This window comes from Mytilus californianus, unplaced genomic scaffold, assembly GCF_021869535.1.
Source record: "Mytilus californianus isolate M0D057914Y unplaced genomic scaffold, xbMytCali1.0.p SCAF_9, whole genome shotgun sequence".
Taxonomy (NCBI): domain Eukaryota; kingdom Metazoa; phylum Mollusca; class Bivalvia; order Mytilida; family Mytilidae; genus Mytilus; species Mytilus californianus.
In genome coordinates, this window is record NW_026262745.1 from 75983887 (window position 1) to 76004270 (window position 20384).

Sequence of the window (20384 nt, forward strand, 5' to 3'; positions counted from 1 at the left end):
GATTATCCCCTGGTAGTGTTTGTAACTGGGCAATAATTTCCTGTATTGATTTAATTTTAACAATTTTCATAATTTTAAAATTTAAATTAACCATTCAGTTAAAACATTTCAACTTTCCAGACGCAAATGTTGAAAAACGGGACAGAAATAAAATATCTTACGAGACATAAACATGTAAAATATAATATATATTTCAGCTTACTAAAAATATTTTCATAATGTTACTTTGACATCATTTCTTAAAACTAAGTCCCGAACATAATTGCTCAGTTGATATGTGTCATCCTCATGCGATACGAGATAACTATAATTCTGATGCAATCCCGAAAAGGGGGTCATCACAGACAAACATGACATTAAATCGTCATTATACGAACAAGAACGAACAGCTCTATGTTGCTTTGATATTTATTAATTTTCAGGAAACATTGCGAAATATGATCTTGTTAAATGTGTTACCTTCGTTAAATAAAGAATTTTATTATTATTATTATTATTATCTTCAATTTTTCGAAAACATGTGAAATAAATTTCAGGTCCATTTCATTAGTAAGGGGAGTCAGTTAAGTTTGTTTATTTTTAGATTACAGGTAATCATTTGACACTACGTATAACCTGTGTGACCTGTGTAGTGATTTTGATTTTACGATAAAATTTATGAATGAACGATAATTTTATGAATGAACTAGAGCACCTGACCTCTTTCGTAAACACCAATTAAACATATAAAACCGTATTTAATAAGAGATAATTCAGTCAAATTTTCAGTATTAAATCAACAACTGAAATGATTCCATATTTTTTTGAAACATCGTACGAACGGAGAACGGAATCGTAGGTATAAAAATGAACTTTTTTCACTTGTAATGACCGCGGATCTATAATTTTTATAGATCGGTTGAAAACCCAAAACTAATTTGCATAATGGAAATTTAGGCGATAGCAATACATCGAAATGACCTTATGGTCATCGCGATGTAAAAAGCCGGTAATAGAACGATAGATTCGATTCACAATTTACAATTATAGTTTGTCTATTTTTTAAATATTAAATATTACAGCGATTTTTTGTATTCGTTATCAATTGATGCACAAAACTTTCACAAGAGGCTAATTTCTTAATTAACGAGGTCAAAATCCAAACGTTGTTAAATATTGATAACAAAAAAGTCTAAATTATTTTTTTTCATTTCTATCGCAGGGTTGCTGTGTCGTTTTATATATACATTTACTATAACCATTTTTATGATTTTGCAACATTTTAAAACATATTCGTTAGATCAAATCATCATTGTATATTGCAGAATGAATAAAGACATTCATGTTTGATGCAGTATTTCGGATTTGACCGGTCTTGATAAAAACATAAATACATAGGGCACATTTTTCCTGAATTTCTTCGATTCGCATAGCCGAAGTCCGAAAGTTGTTAGTTGAACACCGATAAGTCAAAATAATGCATAAATACTATACAGTAGTTTTACATAATGATACCCATAGATTTAAAAAAAAAAAAACGTTGTTCAGCGCTGTACATTGACGTTGAAGACAGTCACTACCAATTTCACATGATTTTATCATTAACATTAATCGATTCCTATTAAAAGTCAAACTGTAGCATTTAATTTACATTCATTGAAATGTTGCTTTGTATTTAGAAATTTCCTGCTAAACCTTTTTTTGTGACAAATGTTCAACATTTGCCAAGATCTATCAACATTGAGTTTGAGCAATCTTTAGTCATTCAAAATTGTTTGTATTAAGACATACTATAATAATGTTAGAACCTCAAATAGATATAGGAAGATGTGGTATGAGTGCCAATGAGACAACTCTCCATCCAAGTTACAATTTATAAAAGTAAAACATTATAGGTCAAGGTACGGCCTTCAACACGGAGCATTGGCTCACACCGAACAACAAGCTAAAAAGGGGCCCCAAAAAATTACTAGTGTAAAACCATTCAAACGGAAAAACCAACGGTTTAATCTATATAAAAACGAGAAACGAGAAACACGTATGAACTACATAAACAGACGACAACTACTGTAATCAGATTCCTGACTTAGGTGCAAACATTTGCAGCGGAATTAAACGTTTTAATGGTACCGAACCTTCTCCCTTTTCTGAAATAATAGTATAACATCACAACATAGAAAAACACACTATAAAATATCAATTGGAAGGCTTAACCCAATCAAAAAACGTAAATTAAAACACAATGAACGAATAAATTAGCACATATATGGAGCTTTCAAACTTTGAATTTAATTGAAGATTAGACGACTACTTCAAAACGACTCTGGTGTGTAATTATTACGGGAGAAATTAATATCTTTACATCGGAGGAAATTTATATACAACATGAATGGGTTTGTACCTGAAAAAAATACTGGTTGCATATACTTCCAATAGACATAACTGTCCGTTGTATCAGTTGTTTGGATAAATTACGCAAATTACGAATAACACATTATGCTGTTACAGCCACACCGTAAACACACTTACTTGTGATTCTGTAACTGTAAGTAAAGATTATAAGACATTAAAAATGGCCCTAGAGTGAAATAATTTCTGCAGAAATTGACCCTACCTTTTAAAAAGAGAAGCGAAAGATACAAAAAGGACATTCAAACTCATAAGTCGAAATTAAACTGACAACGCCATGGTTAAAAAAGAAAAAGACCAACAGAGAAATAGACAAACAATAAAACACAACATAGAAAACTAAAGACTGAGCAACACGAACCCCACCAAAAACTGGCGGTGATCTCAGGTGCTCCGGAAGGGTAAGCAGATCCTGCTCCACATGTGGCACCGTCATAAAAACTGGTTGCATATACTTCCGATAGACGTTTGTCCGTTTTTTCAGTAACTGTTGTTTGGATAAATACGCATTTCAAATTACGAATACAACATTATGCTGTTACAGCCACAGCGTATACACACTTTTTTGTGATTCTGCAACTATTAGTAAAGATTATAAAGAAATTGACCCTACCTTTTAAAGATTGAACTCTATACATTCATGTTAATCCACCGCAATATTGATTCAGAATTATTTTACAGTCCTCAAAAAAGATCTGAACACTTCAAATTTAAGATGCTGGATTTTGAGAGTTTATGAAAACAAACAAATTTATATTCATAGATCCCTCGTGTCAACCTTCGATATTCCATTGGTACGCGATTATATATTGTCATTCTATTTCGATGAACTATTATAAGAAAGTTTATTGTCATACATGAAGGTATGAATGGGGGTCCTTCATTTCTGTATTCTTTAATTTTTTTCGCTCATTATTCTTTATCTTTAAAAATAATGGCTATTCTGTAATTACTTGATAACTGTATTCTGGGCATTTTTTTTCTGTAATCAGTATATTTTACCCAACTATTTAATTTTTGCAGTTATTCTTTATATTTTAGCACCCCTTGATTTTCTATTATTTATTTTTTTGGTCCATTTTTCTCTTTTTTTTTCTATATGGAATTTGACAAAAGTTTTGTTTTGCTTAATTTTCATCCTTTTTTAAGAAATATATATATTGCTCTTGCATGGACAGCAAAGAGGAAACCATAATAAAAGGTGACTTCGATTATGACACGAGCAGGATACGACATGGATATTCATGTATTTTGTGTAATTTTAGGAAATTTATTAATCAACGGTTGAAAGGCAATTTATGTCATTTCAATATCACACAATAGGCAAGCACTACTTGTAAATTCATTTACCTGTTCAAAACAAATTTAGGATTTTCTTCAAGACAATTTAACAAAGGATAATAGCAACTTAATTTAATATATACTTTTGCGTTTAGGCAGAATATTTGCAGGACAGGCAGAACTCGGTTGAATTGTGTATTCGATAAATGCTTTCTGAATCACCACAACTTTCTGAATCTTATAAATTTTATCATTTTGACATTACAGTACATTTACAGATTTTTTTATTCAATCAAAGATCAGAATTCAAAATTCTTTTCCGATTTTTAATTTGCACTCCATTCTGTTATTTTTAGTGTTACAAATGAAAACTCACAGACCGAAATTACTTATCGTGCAAACTTCATTAGGTCCACAGGCGCAAAGTTTAGGTAAGTCAAAGAAAAGTCTCGGGACTCTTAGTATTATATATTACATTTTTTAGTTATTCCACTACATCAAACTAAAGTAAGCACGACATTCCTTCCCTGTCTCTTCCTCTCGGACTATTCCTATTATTTCTGTACCGCTGGCATTTAGCTTCAGAAAAATTCTACCAGCTTTTGAAAGTTCCACGGAAAAAGTTCCTATCATTTGGCATTTTGTATCCGTCGTATATTTTGGCGATTTCAGTTCGCTTGCATAAAATTCAAAATGAGCAATTTTTTGCTCGTTTACTAATGGGTAGTAATCGTGCTCCTGTTCAAATTCTCCAATTTTACAAACCTTCCCTATTTCGATATGTTTATCAAAAACGTCATCAACCATACGTTTACCACCACGTCCACGGACGGTAGCAATTTTGCTCGCGTCGTAAACATCCGGGTCGTACGGTTTCTGCATTGCTACACCATACGTATATTGTGATACCCTTTCGGTAATTGCATGGGGTTCGAATCCGTACAAAACTGCACCTTTCAACACGGCGAGCCCCGGGTCTTTCGGAACTATAACTGTAAGATTTGGAAACTTCTGTTTTATGGCGTTTATAAGAACAGAGGATTCAGAATAACCGCCAACAGCCAGCAATGTTCTTATATTTGCTATTGCTGGTTTTTTAAACAGGTCTTCGAATACTTTCAGTACATTGTTAATTGAATAGTCGAAAAACTTGCGGAAAAGTTCATATTTCATTCTTAGTTTATCTTTGTTTATAGTGACTTTACCATTGTAGGAAGAATCAAGGAGAGCTTCCTCTAAAGTTTCACCTGTGTTATCTTTAAATACTTCCATCCAGACAACAGGAATCCGTACTGTTACCATGGATTTCTCGTCAACGGTGAATGATGTCTTTTTGTGTTCGAAAGTTGTCATAAAATCGAAATATTCGGAGGGATGCTTATCGCGAATCTCTTTTATCACCGGTCCACTTAATAGGGTCGTCAAAAATTTGAAGAATTCCGCATTGACCGTGTTACCACCATAATGACCTCCGCAAGCCTGGTGAATTTCCTTCAGTGTATTCTGACCGGTTACTTCATGTACTGTAATATCTGTTGTGCCACCTACAAAAAAGCATTTATATTAGTTAAAAGGGCACATACCGGTATATATATCTGCTTGCAAGTCGCTTTTTAGAAGACATTTACCAGCTGTGCTCATTAAGGGACAGCCAGTTGTTTTTTGCTCATAATGCATGCATGTTCAGGACGAAATACATTAACAATAAATTAGGGATGGCCATTACTCCCTCAGAAGGTCCAGTACTCGAGTACAATTTTAGTACTCGGATACTCGTTTCCCTTTAAAAACCTTGAGGCATTTCCGCTCACTTTCGTTCCCTTTGAAATATCCCCTTCGTAAAACAACGTAAATAAAGTTCACCTCAAATCTAACGTCTTTCATTTAAATGCAGTACGGTAAAAATGCCTCCACCTAAATCAGCCGTATTGATTATCTAAAATCGCAAAAAGTGTTTAGCTTAGGCTGTTTTCTGCTCTATCGTCGGGTTGTTGTCTCTTTGACGCATTCCCCTTTTCCATTCTCAATTTTATTTAGCAGTACTAGCAACGCCTGTTCCTTCATGAGGATTTATTCATGAGCAGGACTTGTTGTAACAAAACTTAAAAACAGACTTTATATTCTGTTGTCATGCAAACAGTTCGAGTTCTGCAGTAATATGTACAATTTATGTCTTTCGTTAATATGTCAAGCAGTGTCATCATATTATAATTTGGTTTATGAAAAGTAATAACAAAAATACCGCATCCCAACAAAAATCAATACTTTTAACCAGACGTTAATGATTTATCCGAGTACTCGAGTACTCGCGAGTATCATGACCGAGTACTCGAGTATAAAGATCTTTTGACATCCCTACAATAAATACAATAAGTACAGATAGGTCCTGCAATAGGGCATCGACAGCAGGATGATTGGCGGGAAATTTGAATTGTCACTGGAAAATGAAGATATATTGGAAAGTGTCAGAAATTTAGCGTTTCATCACGCCACCTACGGATCAACCTCTTAAAGAGTTGTTCCTTGTTTCTTAGCGTGAAGGGAGCATGCCACTCTCTCTACACGAGGCATCGGAATTAACGTCCCCATTCTGACCGAATGTGACTGCGAATCTATACATCCCGCACAGCCAAACGGACGACCGACTTCGTCAAGGATATCGATTTTACTGCCATTCGGACGAAGACCATCGGATGACCGTACTTCTATACCTTAGTCAACCCTTAGGGTTTTAAAACATTGGCTCTGCTGTTCTAATATAACAGGTTTTTACCCCCTTGGTCAAAAACGATGTACTGTGATCCATTCTGCATTGCTGCAATAGCTTTTCCACCATCCTTTGTTGTCTCCACTGAAACAGGAACTTTTCGACAATACAAAGATGCTGCCTCAGGTTCCAACGCTAAAGTCAGCTGATCACCAGATATCCCTGCCTATCATTAAAAAGATCAAAATCAAAGTTGCTGGAAAATGTGCAAACATCTTTCTTATATCTTAATGTTGATTTTATGCGGGTTTTTTTTTTGTCATATGAGAAACTATGTGTTGATGATTGATCTTTTATAGACTGTTTTGAAATAATTGACAGGTGCCACATGTGGAGCTGGATCTGCTTACCCTTCCAGGGCACCTGGGATTTTCCCCGGTTTTTGGAGGGATTTGTGTGACTCAGTCTTTAGTTTTCTATGTATTGTTTTGTATACTGTTGTTTGTCTTTTTGTATTTTTCGTTTTTTGCCATGGCATTGTCAGTTTATTTTCGACTTATGAGTTTAAAAGTCCCTTAAGTATCTCGCCTTTCTTTTAAGAATTGAATACTTCTTTTTGTAAATTTATTGGGGTGTAAAAGCGTTGACCGAAGAACATTTTGTATGAAGCGCAATAAAATTACTAAAAGAAGCATTCAATACTTATAATTACATTTTTTTGCTAGGATCATGAAAAAAGCTCGTGACATCATGAATGTTACATTTCATTTTGAAATGAAGGTTAATTTCAGAATGACGCGAAATTGCTGTTATCCAATCAAAATAACGTATTACAATGAAACATACATATAATGTAATTATTTGTATATATATACCGGTCTATACCTGATTACTCTATGTTGACCTGCAGGTTGTTTGTGTTGTTGGGTTGATGTTTCATATATGAATATCTCACATCTTTTTATTTACACGTCTGTTAGGTTAAAAATCGAATTTGCTCTTTAATTTTTGACAAAAGAAATGTAAATTAAGTTCCAATAATTGGTTAACACTGCCTACTGCTACTACATTTTGTAGTTATGATTTGTATTGTCCATATGCCACCATTGTTTTGTTTTGTTTTTGTTTTTTTTTGTTTTTTGTTTTTTGTTTTTTTGTTTTTTGTTGTTTTGCTTTGTTTTGTTTTGTTTTGTAACACATGCGTGAAACCATTACCTTTGCTGCTGCATCTTTCATAAACTGCTTTGCCTTTAAATCCCAGATAGCTGGTACCGTAATCACCCAATGAATGTCATTGTTGTCAAAATACTCTTTGTCGTCATTTCTGTCTTTGAAGTACTTTAGTAGATGTTCTTTAAAGTATTTTATGACGGCGGCAAATACATCCACAGCATTCATTCTGTTCCCAGCCTCCCTACTGTCTTCTATGATTGTATCTTGTGTTAACTCATCCTTGTATAATTTAAAATGTTGATGTTATATAAATTGTGACCTATGATCGAAAAGAACTTGAATTCAGAATTGCATTTTTCAAAATACTAATGATTTTCTACTCCAGGAATAAATTACCTTAGCTGTATTTGCCCAAACTTTTCGGAATGTTAGGTCCTCAATGCTAGTCAATTTCGTACTTTATTTAACCTTTTTAACTTTTTTTATTCGAACGTCACTGACGAGTCTTGTCACGTAGTAATAACACCACGTTGATTGCGTTGGATAAAAACCGCAATTTTTATACGTGTGCATGCAAAACAAATTTCTTGTTAGAGGGGTCTAAATACAGCACAAACAACATTTTCCAAAAGACCAAAAAAAGTGAAAAAGTATATTTTAACAAAACGCATTTGACTAACAGGTCGAACAACAATTGTCTTAAACCCTGCTGACTGCCATTGGCGATTGCCAAATAACACGGATCACCGATGTAATAAATTGATCTTAATTATAAATTTAATACTAAACAGAAAACAATAAACTTGCGGAAAAGATGGTATACCGCAAACAAAAGGTGCAAAGGTTTTTGTACACCATATCCGGATTTCGACAATTAATGTCTCTTCAGTGATGTTAGGAATCGAAACGGTATTTGGAAAGCCATTAAATTCACCTCAATTTAGGATAGACTCTTGAATTTTGAGGAGTCAAAATAGGATGAACGGATCATATAAACCCGAAGGCAAATATAATACAAACCCAAACGAAAAAATATAAACAAGTCTAAATTGAAAACAACGTTCAAACCTATGATTGCGTTGGATATATATATATACAACTCGTCTAACATCAGCCCAACAATGTTAGATCTGTAAATTTGCTTTCGCAAATTTTTAGTTCTTCCCTCGCCGGGATTCGAACTCATGCTACTGAGATATCGTGACACTAATTCGCCTGCACTGTATCCGACGCTAGACCACTCGACCACCTAGGCTTCACAATAATAAAGCTTTCGGTTGCCGGGTGTTACCTTTCCTCGTCAGTTTTAATCTAGCGTCGTAATACAGTACATGATATATAAGGCATGAAGATGGACTTGTTATAGATTAGCTGAAATATCTATTGTAAAGGATCCTACAAATTAATGCAAGATACAGTCACAGAAATAATTATATTTATAAGTACGTCTGAACCAGTGACAACTCTACAACAGATTTATCCATCGGATTACCAGCAGTGATGGTGATACATGGCTGTGTACATTATATATATATATATATAGAAGTCTATAAAAAAGACCAACCAGCAAATTTAATACGTACCGGATCGTCTAGGATAGACGATACTGCGCAGATAAGGAAAAAATTATATAAGTTTAAAGATTTGCACAATGGTACTAATATAAGATGGTAATATACGAAGATAATGTTATAAAATCGTGTTGACAAATATTTCGGCTTAACAAATAGCCTTCGTCAGTGCCAATTATTTTAAGAATAATATATATATATATTCATGTGCTGCCTGTTATTTGGAGAATTTTGTTTTTCTTTTGATACTTTCAGTTTAATGTAATTATTATGTTTTAGACTCGCAACCCTTATGGGCTTTACATATCGTACCAGGTCAATTATATTAAGGAATAATTTATGTTTCCTCTAGATGTCTCTAAGAGTATTTGTGTTGCCTGGTTGCCGTCTCATATGCGTATACTTACATCTCCTTTTGTGCATTACAAAGTGCAACTCTGGGAACAGTATATATGTGTGCAACTCAATTCAAAAGTTCGAAAATATAAAGAAACTAGAACACACCCGCGACATGGGTCCGTGACTGAACTAAAGTACCTTTGCCTTATTTTTAGCCTGGATTTGTAGTAATCCTATAATCATCTGAAAAAGTCATGCTGATTGAAAGGTGCACAGTGTTCTATGCTTTCCAAATTTTTCTGTTAGAACCTGTCCTGGTTTACTTGCAACAATAAACTTAATTACTATATACTATCTTTTTTTAACTAATTAACCAAAATAAATAGTGGTACTGAGGTGGAAGAAAACAGACTTGTTAAATAGTGTACTGTAGTGTATTATAGATTTAAAACAACTACCGGAAGAATTCCAGGTTCTCCTGATAGAGGAGGGATTTACAGTGGGTAACGGGTATATACAACCGGAAACTACATGTGACATATATATACTATTGGTATTGGTATCGGATTCGACTCGGAACTTGTTAATTATTGGTTATATTATTTATGTGGAAAACGAAAGGGCCTGGAATGGTGTATTTTTTAAACAACACCATTGTCCTATATTAGTTATATATGAAGTTGAATTCTTTGATTCGCTGTTTTTACATCATGCCGGCTAACAAATTGGACCTCGTTATTTCAGTAGAATAGATGCTTATATTAAGACTATAATAAGCTTACCTTATCTGTGTAGAGTTTCATTTTAAAGTGTTTATAGAAGTACCATTCTTTGAAGTCAATATTATCAGAATTTTCGTGGTAAAATTTCTCTGCATCAAATCCGAAACTATGGAAGGTTTTATTAGGACGAAATAAAACGGACGTAGGTGCCTTGTAACTTAATCCTCCATCTCGTTCCCAGGTCGGACAATGTATTTTAGAGTTGTCGCCTTTATTATTTTCAAATTCGTCCTTAGTCAAGCAGGCATATCCTGAATATGTTGTCCCAAAGTCTATTGCAGCGACTAGAAGTTTATTTTTCTTTTTATTCTGAAAAATTGAAAACATGTATAATCCCGTTTGAATGGTTTTACACTAGTAATTTTGGGGGCCCTTTATAGCTTACTGTTCGGTGTGAGCCAAGGCTCCGTGTTGAAGACCGTACTGTGACCTATAATGGTTTACTTTTATAAATTTTGACTTGGATGGAGAGTTGTCTCATTGGCACTCATACCACATCTTCTTATATCTATAAACCCTTTCTTGGGTTTGACAAAAAAGTTTAAAATCAAATATTTCACAATGGAAATGAAAGATTTCTTGCACAGTAAAAAACTCAAATCGTCTGCTAATTTTCATTCAAGGATTCGTGTATAAATGGTAAAATTCCCTCATGTTTAAAATGAAAAAGACTCTCTCTTTTATTTCAATATCCAATTGCCATAATTATAAAACATTATGGATCCTGTACTCTGAGGCAATGTTGGCCTTATGATTAAGTGTTCTATATATAGGCGTTTATGCTCTCAAAGTTATTTATAAGAAAGAGCAAAGACTAGTTGGTCGGGAGTAAGAACACTGTGCCCACTAAAGATAACGTGTTCCTTTGAATTGTTACCTTGTGAACTAGCTATATCCGGCTCTGTCTATCGGGCACGTACAAAGCAGGGTTCATATTACATTTATATGTTCCCTTCCTAAAATGCATGCTCTATTCACCACTGAAAGTTAAGAACACAACAATACATCAATTTTTCTGACTTACCTCAATGTCTTTGACAATATTGGCACCATCATGTTTCGCCTGAAAAGAAAAATATAAAATCAAAGACAAAATTTAAGTTTGGTGTAAACATTCCTATTCAGAGGAAAGACGCGATGTACTAGCATTTACATTATTGTACTGATATGTAATATTGTTTCCATGACGAACGTTTCAAAAGAAATTACATCAATTGTAATTTGCATGCTGCACATTTTTGTCACTGTCGTTAACTTTTAACGAGCATACATCTTTTCAAATCATCAAATCAGATGGGAACGTTCGAAAAAAAAATAGTAAAAAAGAACATTGTGTCTATAATTTTATAATTTTAACAAAAACCACGTCCACCTCAAAACGTCATGAACGTGGGCAAACAAATTCAAATGAACAAACAAACAAAATAAACCCACTAAAAAGGCTGTTCTTTAGTTCATGGAAAATTCTCTTATAATTTCGATTACCTCGGAAGCTGATGTTGTGTTTCTCTTTGACAAGTCTGCACTGCGACTGTGTGGTGGTGGTGACTGAAATTCGTAATTAAAACACTGCGAATTTTATGACAATTGATCCATCATACATAGTGACTACTTTCTCCGTATTGTTGATAGTAGAACATTTTTTCAATGCAAAGATGATCTTTTTAAAGCTTCCTTAAGCTTAAAATTACAAAGTTGCAATACGAGAAAAATTCGATGTAAAACATCATGTTGTATTTCAATACTTCAGTCATTTTTTAGTAAACCGGGCTTAGGAGATTAATGTATCATGTGACCTCGTCTATACTAAAACAGAAAAGAATGCAGCATTGTCTTTCATGAGATGTAATTTTAAAATGATGAACAGATTAGTCTACCCTTAATGTAATTTGGAATTTAGTATTTGATTTTTTTTTAAATTTTGGTTGAACAAATTTTCTTGTCTTGTGATTCCGTGTAAAGCCGTCTGAGAGTTCAAGACATCCTGAACATGAATACCCGTGAGTTGAATATTTTTTCAGCCCTCTAGTTTATGATTTGAAAGTACACATACATATATTGAAACTTGTATAACAAAATATAAACTTAATATACACTTCAAGAGAGACAACTCTACATAAAAAAAAGTATACAAAACGCAGATTTTTGTCTGTTAGTAAAATCACGAAGTAAGTGTGAAGATTTCAGTGGATGAGAGTCATTTATCCGGAATACTTTAACCTTAATCAGACCAAAAGGTTTGCTTAAAACACTCTTACTCCTCCACTCTTCTTAATCCAGAGTGGCGGATTCGGGAGGGGGTTAAAGACGTACACCCCTTTTGATTGGAACATTTATCATTTTTAGCAAAGAATTGTAAAAATAATTATTCGTCTCTCCTCGTTTATCGGTATTTCTTCAGGTTTATGGAATTTTATGGAATTACGCTCCCTTTTAGGACACCCCCCAGCCCCTAACCCGAAATCTACAGAGGATCAACAACAAAGTCCGAATTAAACATCAGAAACATACATGTTAACATTTGTACTTCCTTATAATCTATTTTAATTATTGTCTATTTAACTTAAAACTATACCTCTGTTTTGTTGGAAGATCTTTTCGAAGGTTCAGCAGACGTTGTTTTGTCAGACGCTTTTGTCTTTTCACTGTGATGTCTAGAGGCTGTTGTTGTTTTCGAATCATCCTGTGATGTTTTGGTTGGCGTTTTGGCAGGAGTTTTCTTGTCACTTCCCTTTAATAAAAAGAAACAGTCACCTATAGGAATATTTGCAGCTTTTAACGGACACACCACACTCATTGTGACATCAACATAGCATTGCGTTCAAATTATTTTGCTTATCTAAAAGACTATGTGCCATTATTTCAACATCTTGATGCATTTAATAAACTCAAACACATTCTAAACCCCACCCCTGAACTTGTTTGTCATATTGGATTCTTCATTAAGCAGTCTTTAGAACTGAGGGGGTCAGACCCAGACCCATGACAGACAAGTTTATGATTGTGTTTTTACATAAATGTTTTAATTGAACTCTTTCTTAGAATACATCGTATCGTATCGTATCGTATCGTATCGTATCGTATTGTATTGTATTTAGTTGTATCATTGTTTGTTTGTATTGCTTGATCCTTATGGGTGTAATTTTGCAACAAAGATAAATTAATGATACTGAGAAACGAAACATACTCAAAGGTCAAAGGCTATCCAAATCTTATACTAGTAACTAATTGACTTACGAACTTGTCATTAAATGGTATTTTGTATTTGCATGTACCGTATTGAAATTAAGTTACTATTATTTTTCATTTGATTTATTGGTCATTTTCTTTTCAATTTATGTGAAATCGTTGCAAGATTAATAAGTTGCAATCTGATACGCATGCACATCCCTCGTTAATTGAATAAATATCCCGGAAGAGAACAAATTAATAAGAAATCCAAAATGGTTATTTCAGCAAAAAAGGATAATATATGGTGATGTATGTTTAGCATATTGACTTCAACTTTACATGCGAGTGTTTTAGCTAGGGGGTCAGAATGTTTGTTTACGAAAGGCCATTTGTGTATCCCTCAAGAAGTTGTCGTAGAGGTTTTTAACCACGCGAGCTCTCTTTTTCTAAACGCAGCATTGGATTCCATGGTATTATTCCAATCAGATGAGGCTGCATATTTATATATCCAACATAGCCAAAGGGACTCCCAATTTAATCGCAAGTTTTACAGCTGGGTTAAACAATGACAAAGCCGCACATCCCATTTCTTATGACCACCTTTAATATGTTTAATATTTATTTGTCGGTGTTGTTTTGGTTTTTTTTTTATATAGAAAATGTTTATCTATACATACAATATATCTATTGCATCGAAAGATTTTTATCTTAACATTTTTTCTGGCGCCCTCTCATGGTTATCAACCCAATTATATTGTTAAGTAAAAGTTTAAAATTACCCGTGATGCTGGTGGTGCTGTACTAGGCCTCGACTGTTCCGCACTCGTCTGAAAAATAAAGGAATTCTAAATAATAGTATAATGATATTGAAGAGGAAGATATATATTATATAAAAAGAAAAGAAAAACAACAGAGGAAACAGGGAACAAAAAAGAAGGAACCCGATAAAGAAGATGATTTCATGATAATAATTATAAAAAAGATAGTAATAATAATAATAATAATAATAATAGTAATAATAATAATAATCAGATAGAAGTAGGGTAGATTTAATGTGTATTTGATAGTAGCTGCTTAATTTATGTCACAACTTGATTTATCATAGAGATAGAGAGATAAAGAACTCGACATCCATATTTTGTAAAGCAGCCATTTATATTGAGCCCGTATGATTACTGGTCTTCTTTATATATTTTTGAGTGTCGTTGGATTTCTGTCTAATTGACTTGTGAATGATATACCACTTTCTTTATCAGTTGAGAAAGATCAAAAGGCAAACAGTACACTCATATTGTCTATCGTTTTAATATTTATGTATAACAAAATCAAAGAATTATATGTGATTTAAAAGAAACTCATCTTTATAAATTTTTTTTAAAGTCTATTAATGATCTCCGACCATTTTAAAACCGAAGATATAAATTATTTTAACCATGTACACACAAAATGTCATTGAACTTGTCAGAAGTCGTTCAAATATTATCTTAAGGTCATATACCTTGAAGATTTGAACAAGTACGACATGTCGTTGGTTTTTTTTTTAAGTAGTTTATATTATGAGGTGCATTCTTTGTATCATGGATGCTTACCCTTTTCTTTTGGTTTATTTCACTTCCTGCAATTTTACTTGAAACAAAACGATTTTTAGTCTAATATAAAAATTATATCTGCTAGGGTTTTGGACAAGATTTTATATGAGGGTGTGCATGGGAGTCCCTAATTTCTTTATTCTTTAATTTCTTTTATACCGTTTGTTTCTGTTCTTTATTTATTTGTCTGGGCCATTATGCTCTGCTATTCATATATAAGCACCCCGTGTTTTTCTATTCTTTTTTTTTTCTTTGCCTTTTATTCTGAACGTTTTGCCCATTATTCTCTATTTTGTAAACCCCATCCAAACCCTCTTATATGAGATGAGAGTTTAATGATACAATACTCTTGATTCAATATAAATAATATAGGTATCACTTTGTCCCTACACATATCACTGTAATCTTTTTGGTTTTAATTGCAAAATAATATGATCTACGTTCAGTAACTATGAAAAAAAAAACATGAATATAACTTTCAAATAGTCTTATGAACATCCTTATTCCTAACATTTTCTTAATACTTAATATGGAAATAAATCTGCATTGCACATAAACGACATACGATACGCTAATATCTTTACAAAACACTTTAAAATTTTAAAATGCGCATATTGCGTGGGTACGTATTTTAAAAACATTGATTGCTGATAAGGGTCATTAACTAGGACTTTAAGTAAATATCTACCGATATATTTAATTTTTGATTGCATTTGATAATTTTTTTTAAACTGGTTGGTTGTTAAGTTGGCGAGGGAAGTATACCCTGTTGACACACACATAGTGTCATTCCGCTTTAAGTTTGTCCGATTTCGACAGTTTTCATACGAGTGCCAAATTCGTATATAAAAAATAAATGTGGTATGATTGTCATTGATACAACATTCTACTTTAGAAGTAAGTAATGATACATGTAGGTCACAATGCCTTACAAGAATATGTTTGGCAACTTTATTCAACACCATTTTTTTAATAAGTTACAGGAACGAGATTGTTTTGGGTGAAACTCAGTTACGTATCGTCATGTGTCCTAAATGGAAACAAGCTATTTGTTTGCTTCCCTTTTCACACATTTCTTTCTGAAGATATGTGGAATCAACAAAAAAACTATACCCCACCGCCAACATAAGATAAATGGTACCACAAAAGACAATGTTTCATATGTGTTAATACAGACTGCTGAGACTGTATTGCTAATTATGCCTTATCCTACATGAAAAAGGAGATCTGAGGTATTCAACAATGAGACATCAATCAAACTGACACACAAAAACACACGCATCTAGAGCTCAACATAAAAATAGTCTGTTTAACCCCGTCACATTCTGTGTGTGCCTGTCCAAAGTCAGGAGCCTGTAATTCAGTGGTTGTCGTGTGTTGCTCTGTATCATATTAGTTTTTCGTTTATTGCTTTGTAAATAAATCAGTCCGTTAATTTTTTAGTTTGAAATGTTTAAACATTGTCATTTCGGGCCTTCAATAGCTTAATAGGAAGTATGGGTTTTGCTCATTGTTGAAGGCCGTACAGTGACCTATAGTTGTAATTTCTGCGTCTTTGGTCTCTGGTGCAGAGTTGTCATATTAGCAATCATACCACATCTTATTTTCATATTCAATAATATAAAGGTGTCTTTACAATATATATTGATCTCCAAATCCACCGAGCTTGAAAATTGTGAATAAATTTAATCATTAAGCAGAGACAATCAAACTCCAAACATCAAATGTTACAAATCGCAAAAAAATAACAATAGATAGATATTGAAACTAATAATCACGTAAAAATATATCGTTTAGTTATAGGTTTTTTTGTGTAGCTCATTAACTTGCAATATTTCAACAATGATATGAGGGGTATAGATAACCAACCGCCAGTTAATTATAAGATTAAGGATATACATAAGGATATACATGTATATCCGAATATGAAACGTGCAACTTTAATGATCTTCTTGCTAATTCCATAATTAATTGACCTATTTTCTGCCAATCCGTGTGAATTACGGCGACAACATGTAAACTTCTGTAAGTCAGAGTAGAGAAATTCCTTTGGTAAATGCACACTGATTGTAAAGTTACACTAGAGACCGACATTTTTGGGGATTGACACAGGACCTCTTTTTATACCTTTGGGGCAAATCATTATTATTTATTATTATTATTATTATTATTGAAGCGCTTACATGCTGCAATATCAACATTGCATTTGTGTAAAACGTACTTAGTAATTTTATAATTTGTTTATGCACATCATAAACGGTTGGAACAAACGAATATCATACGTGTATTAAACAAACTCCTTTCTTACTTATATTTTCCACCTGATATAAGAATACCGTAGTGTACATTTTTCTCTTGGTATCTTTCTTCTCTTTGTACTATCATGTATGTTTGTAATACTGAGATGATGATGATGATGGTGGATGGCTGCTTAACGTCCAGCAGCAAATTCATATGCATATTCAGGACAAGAACATGATAATGTAATAAGAATATTAACTCTGCTATGTATCAGACCTATACGCTGAGCCGGATTTTTAACGTACTAGTTCACAAGGTTACAGTCCACAGGAAGACCAGTCACCTTACCCGGACACATTATTCTGACTCCGAGCCTACTAGTCTTTGCTCTTACTCTTAATATCGCGTGCTTGGCGGAGAAGTAGCAAATACCAATTTTAAAGTCTTTGGTTTGACCCGGCCGGGGTTCGAACCCACGACCTCCCGCACTCGAGGCAAACACGCTACCACGAGACCACCAAGGCTGTATGTAGTACTGAGAAAATGCCTGGGTAAACTCTAGTGTTTCAGTATCATGTTCATAAACTTTCTAGCATAGTATATGTTCCATAGAAAGGTGGTCGGTCCCAGCCGTAGAAGACCTAGCTGCTTAGAAAGCTACTGCATGCACACGTACAAAAATATGTAGATAGACCATGAGGAATATAATTGAAAAAGTCAATCAATAAATCTTAGAACCGAATACAACATACTGTCATATCTATATGCAAAACAGATTTTTGGCAAACAAACCCAAATAAAAACATTATGATAAATCAATATTTTATCAGGTTTATCATATTTCTATTATTATAAAAAATGAAATGATGCCACTTCTCTATTTACATGTACTTCTTTATACAACTCTGCTATTGAGGGGCTGGTGACATCTGCTTTTTGGGGTGAAATGTACACAATGAGTGGTAATTGCAAACAGAACATCATTTGAAAAAAAGCTTTAATACAATAGAAATGAAATAATACACCTTCTTTGTATAATATCAAGCATGAGTCCCAGTATTTAACTGTTTATTAAAGGGCTGGTGACTTCTGCTTGTTGGGTTCAAATGTAAATAATGAGTGGTTATTGTAAACATATAATGTTTAAACAAGCTTTATTACAATAGGAATGAAATAATACTCACTCCTCATAAAAAATCAAGCACAAATGTCTGTTTTTAAGACTGTTATATGAAGGGTGGGTGACTTCTACTTTTTGAGGTCAAATGTGCATGTATAGTAACCAACATGACCAAGGAGTGATAATTACAAACAGTTCATAATTTGAAAGAAGGCTATATTGATTCGAACATGTTGACGAAATATCTTTATGGTCAGATTGATGTTAAAAAGTTTATAGATGGTAGTATATATATAGAAACGTTTCGAATGAATCCCCCCCTTTTTTTATTTTCTGTTAAATCCCCCCAACCTTAATTTTGTATGAACTGTTTACAGTAAATGTTAGTTAACTATTATTGTTTCTAATGAACAGAGCACTGCTTTCCCACTTGAAGACAAGCTAAACACTAAATGTACAAAATGTACATCATTGATGAAAATTCAAACTATGGGGGAATGATCTCATTCTAGATAACATTAACAAGTATTTAGGGCAATAGGGCAGTGTCCTGCAAACGCAATAAAACAATACCAAACATCGTACTTTACATACAAAATGCAAGACGTAAATATATTTTGTGTGTAGTAAGGTCATAGTTTATGCACTTTGTGTATTCGGTAATTATAAACAACAAAATAACATAAGGAATGTTTACTTACCGATTGCTTGCCACCCATGATATATCTATCTCCGCCTAAATAAAAAGCATTTAGGTTCTGTAGCTGGCTATTGTTATCAATAATCCGACTTTTCAAAGACTTTTGATAATAAAATTATGTAATATGTAAAAATAAAGAACATTATGAATCAACAAACATTATTTGGTTGATATGAGATATTACTTCCTTTTTCATCACGTGATTTTTCAACTATAAAATAGTATATTTATAGATATTTGATAGCACACATTTCCTCATTCATAAAATAGTAAAGTGGATACTTTCATGTTATATTGAATTGTTTAAAAATAAATTCATATAAGATTCAGTGTCGATCTCTGACTTAGGGAACAATTCAATCTGTTATTAATTAAAAAAATGTCCTTTCACTTTTATTAATTCGGATCAGTTTTGTTTTGTTTTCTTAAAAAAATCCGTTCTGCAAAAATGAATTTCTGGCATTATACTTATATTCTTGTTTATTCTCCGATTGAACTTAAACAGTTTGTTGTATTCTCTAAGAGTCCGCTCGGTGCATTTTAAATAGCGAAACCTCAAATCCTGGCTTCGAGTCTGTATGCAACTGGAATCTGTAAGACATAAAACGTGTTCATAAGGACAGAAGAGGTGGGGCAATAAAGAGTTCGTGAAAAAACGTTTGAAAAATTTAGAAATATAAAGGGTAAAAAGGGGGATTAACATGTGTTTGGCCTTCGTACGCATGCTACATGTAGCGGTTAAAATTGAGCCTTAATATGATTCCTCTCGTGTCAGAAACAGAACACAGAGAAAGGAAAAGATGGAAATAGTAGGAAGAAAACTGTTAACATGGTTAATGCAAATGAATTATGATTGAGACTGAATTGTGCAGCATTAAACTAAGAATCATTTGTACAAAAATGTATTATACTGTTACGAATTTTTTCTTACCATGCACGTATATATATGTGCAAATTATACACATGCAAATGAAAGGGGCGCACATCTCCTTATGATCGAGCTACACATATGGTTTATTCAAAGAATTTAAATAAGTCCCTCTCCTAACCTTGCCTTGTCCCAGTTAGTTAGTATCTGCATCTCAAATTTATGTTAAAATTTTACCGATCTTCTGCAAGAATACGATGCACCTTTTATGTATACATATGCATGTGTGAATTTTGTTTTAATATCCTAATCAATATATTTTTGTTTTATTTGAGGTGCCGATATGAATCTTCATATATATATATGCACAACGAGGCTATATGACACTTGATCTTTCAGTAATACTATAATAGGGATATTGAAATAATAGTGGCGAATATTGTACCAAGACGGG

At 33.2% G+C, this 20384-nt stretch overlaps 1 protein-coding gene across 2 annotated transcripts; it reads right to left on the bottom strand.

Moving 5' to 3' along the window:
- Nucleotides 1-3897: 3897 nt before the first annotated feature.
- Nucleotides 3898-19258, bottom strand: LOC127714254 (heat shock 70 kDa protein 12A-like). Of its 2 annotated transcripts, XM_052220316.1 has the most exons (9): nt 19064-19258; nt 14192-14239; nt 12817-12972; nt 11727-11789; nt 11266-11304; nt 10242-10550; nt 7592-7828; nt 6443-6602; nt 3898-5213 (listed from the first exon to the last, which is right to left on the bottom strand). In XM_052220316.1, exons 1-9 carry the CDS (start codon nt 19079-19081, stop codon nt 4162-4164), a joined length of 2082 nt encoding a protein of 693 aa, XP_052076276.1. In that variant the 5' UTR covers nt 19082-19258; the 3' UTR covers nt 3898-4161. The 2 variants fall into 2 exon arrangements, with proteins under 2 accessions (XP_052076276.1, XP_052076278.1); XM_052220318.1 differs by lacking the exon at nt 11727-11789.
- Between the last annotated feature and the right edge of the window lie 1126 nt (nt 19259-20384).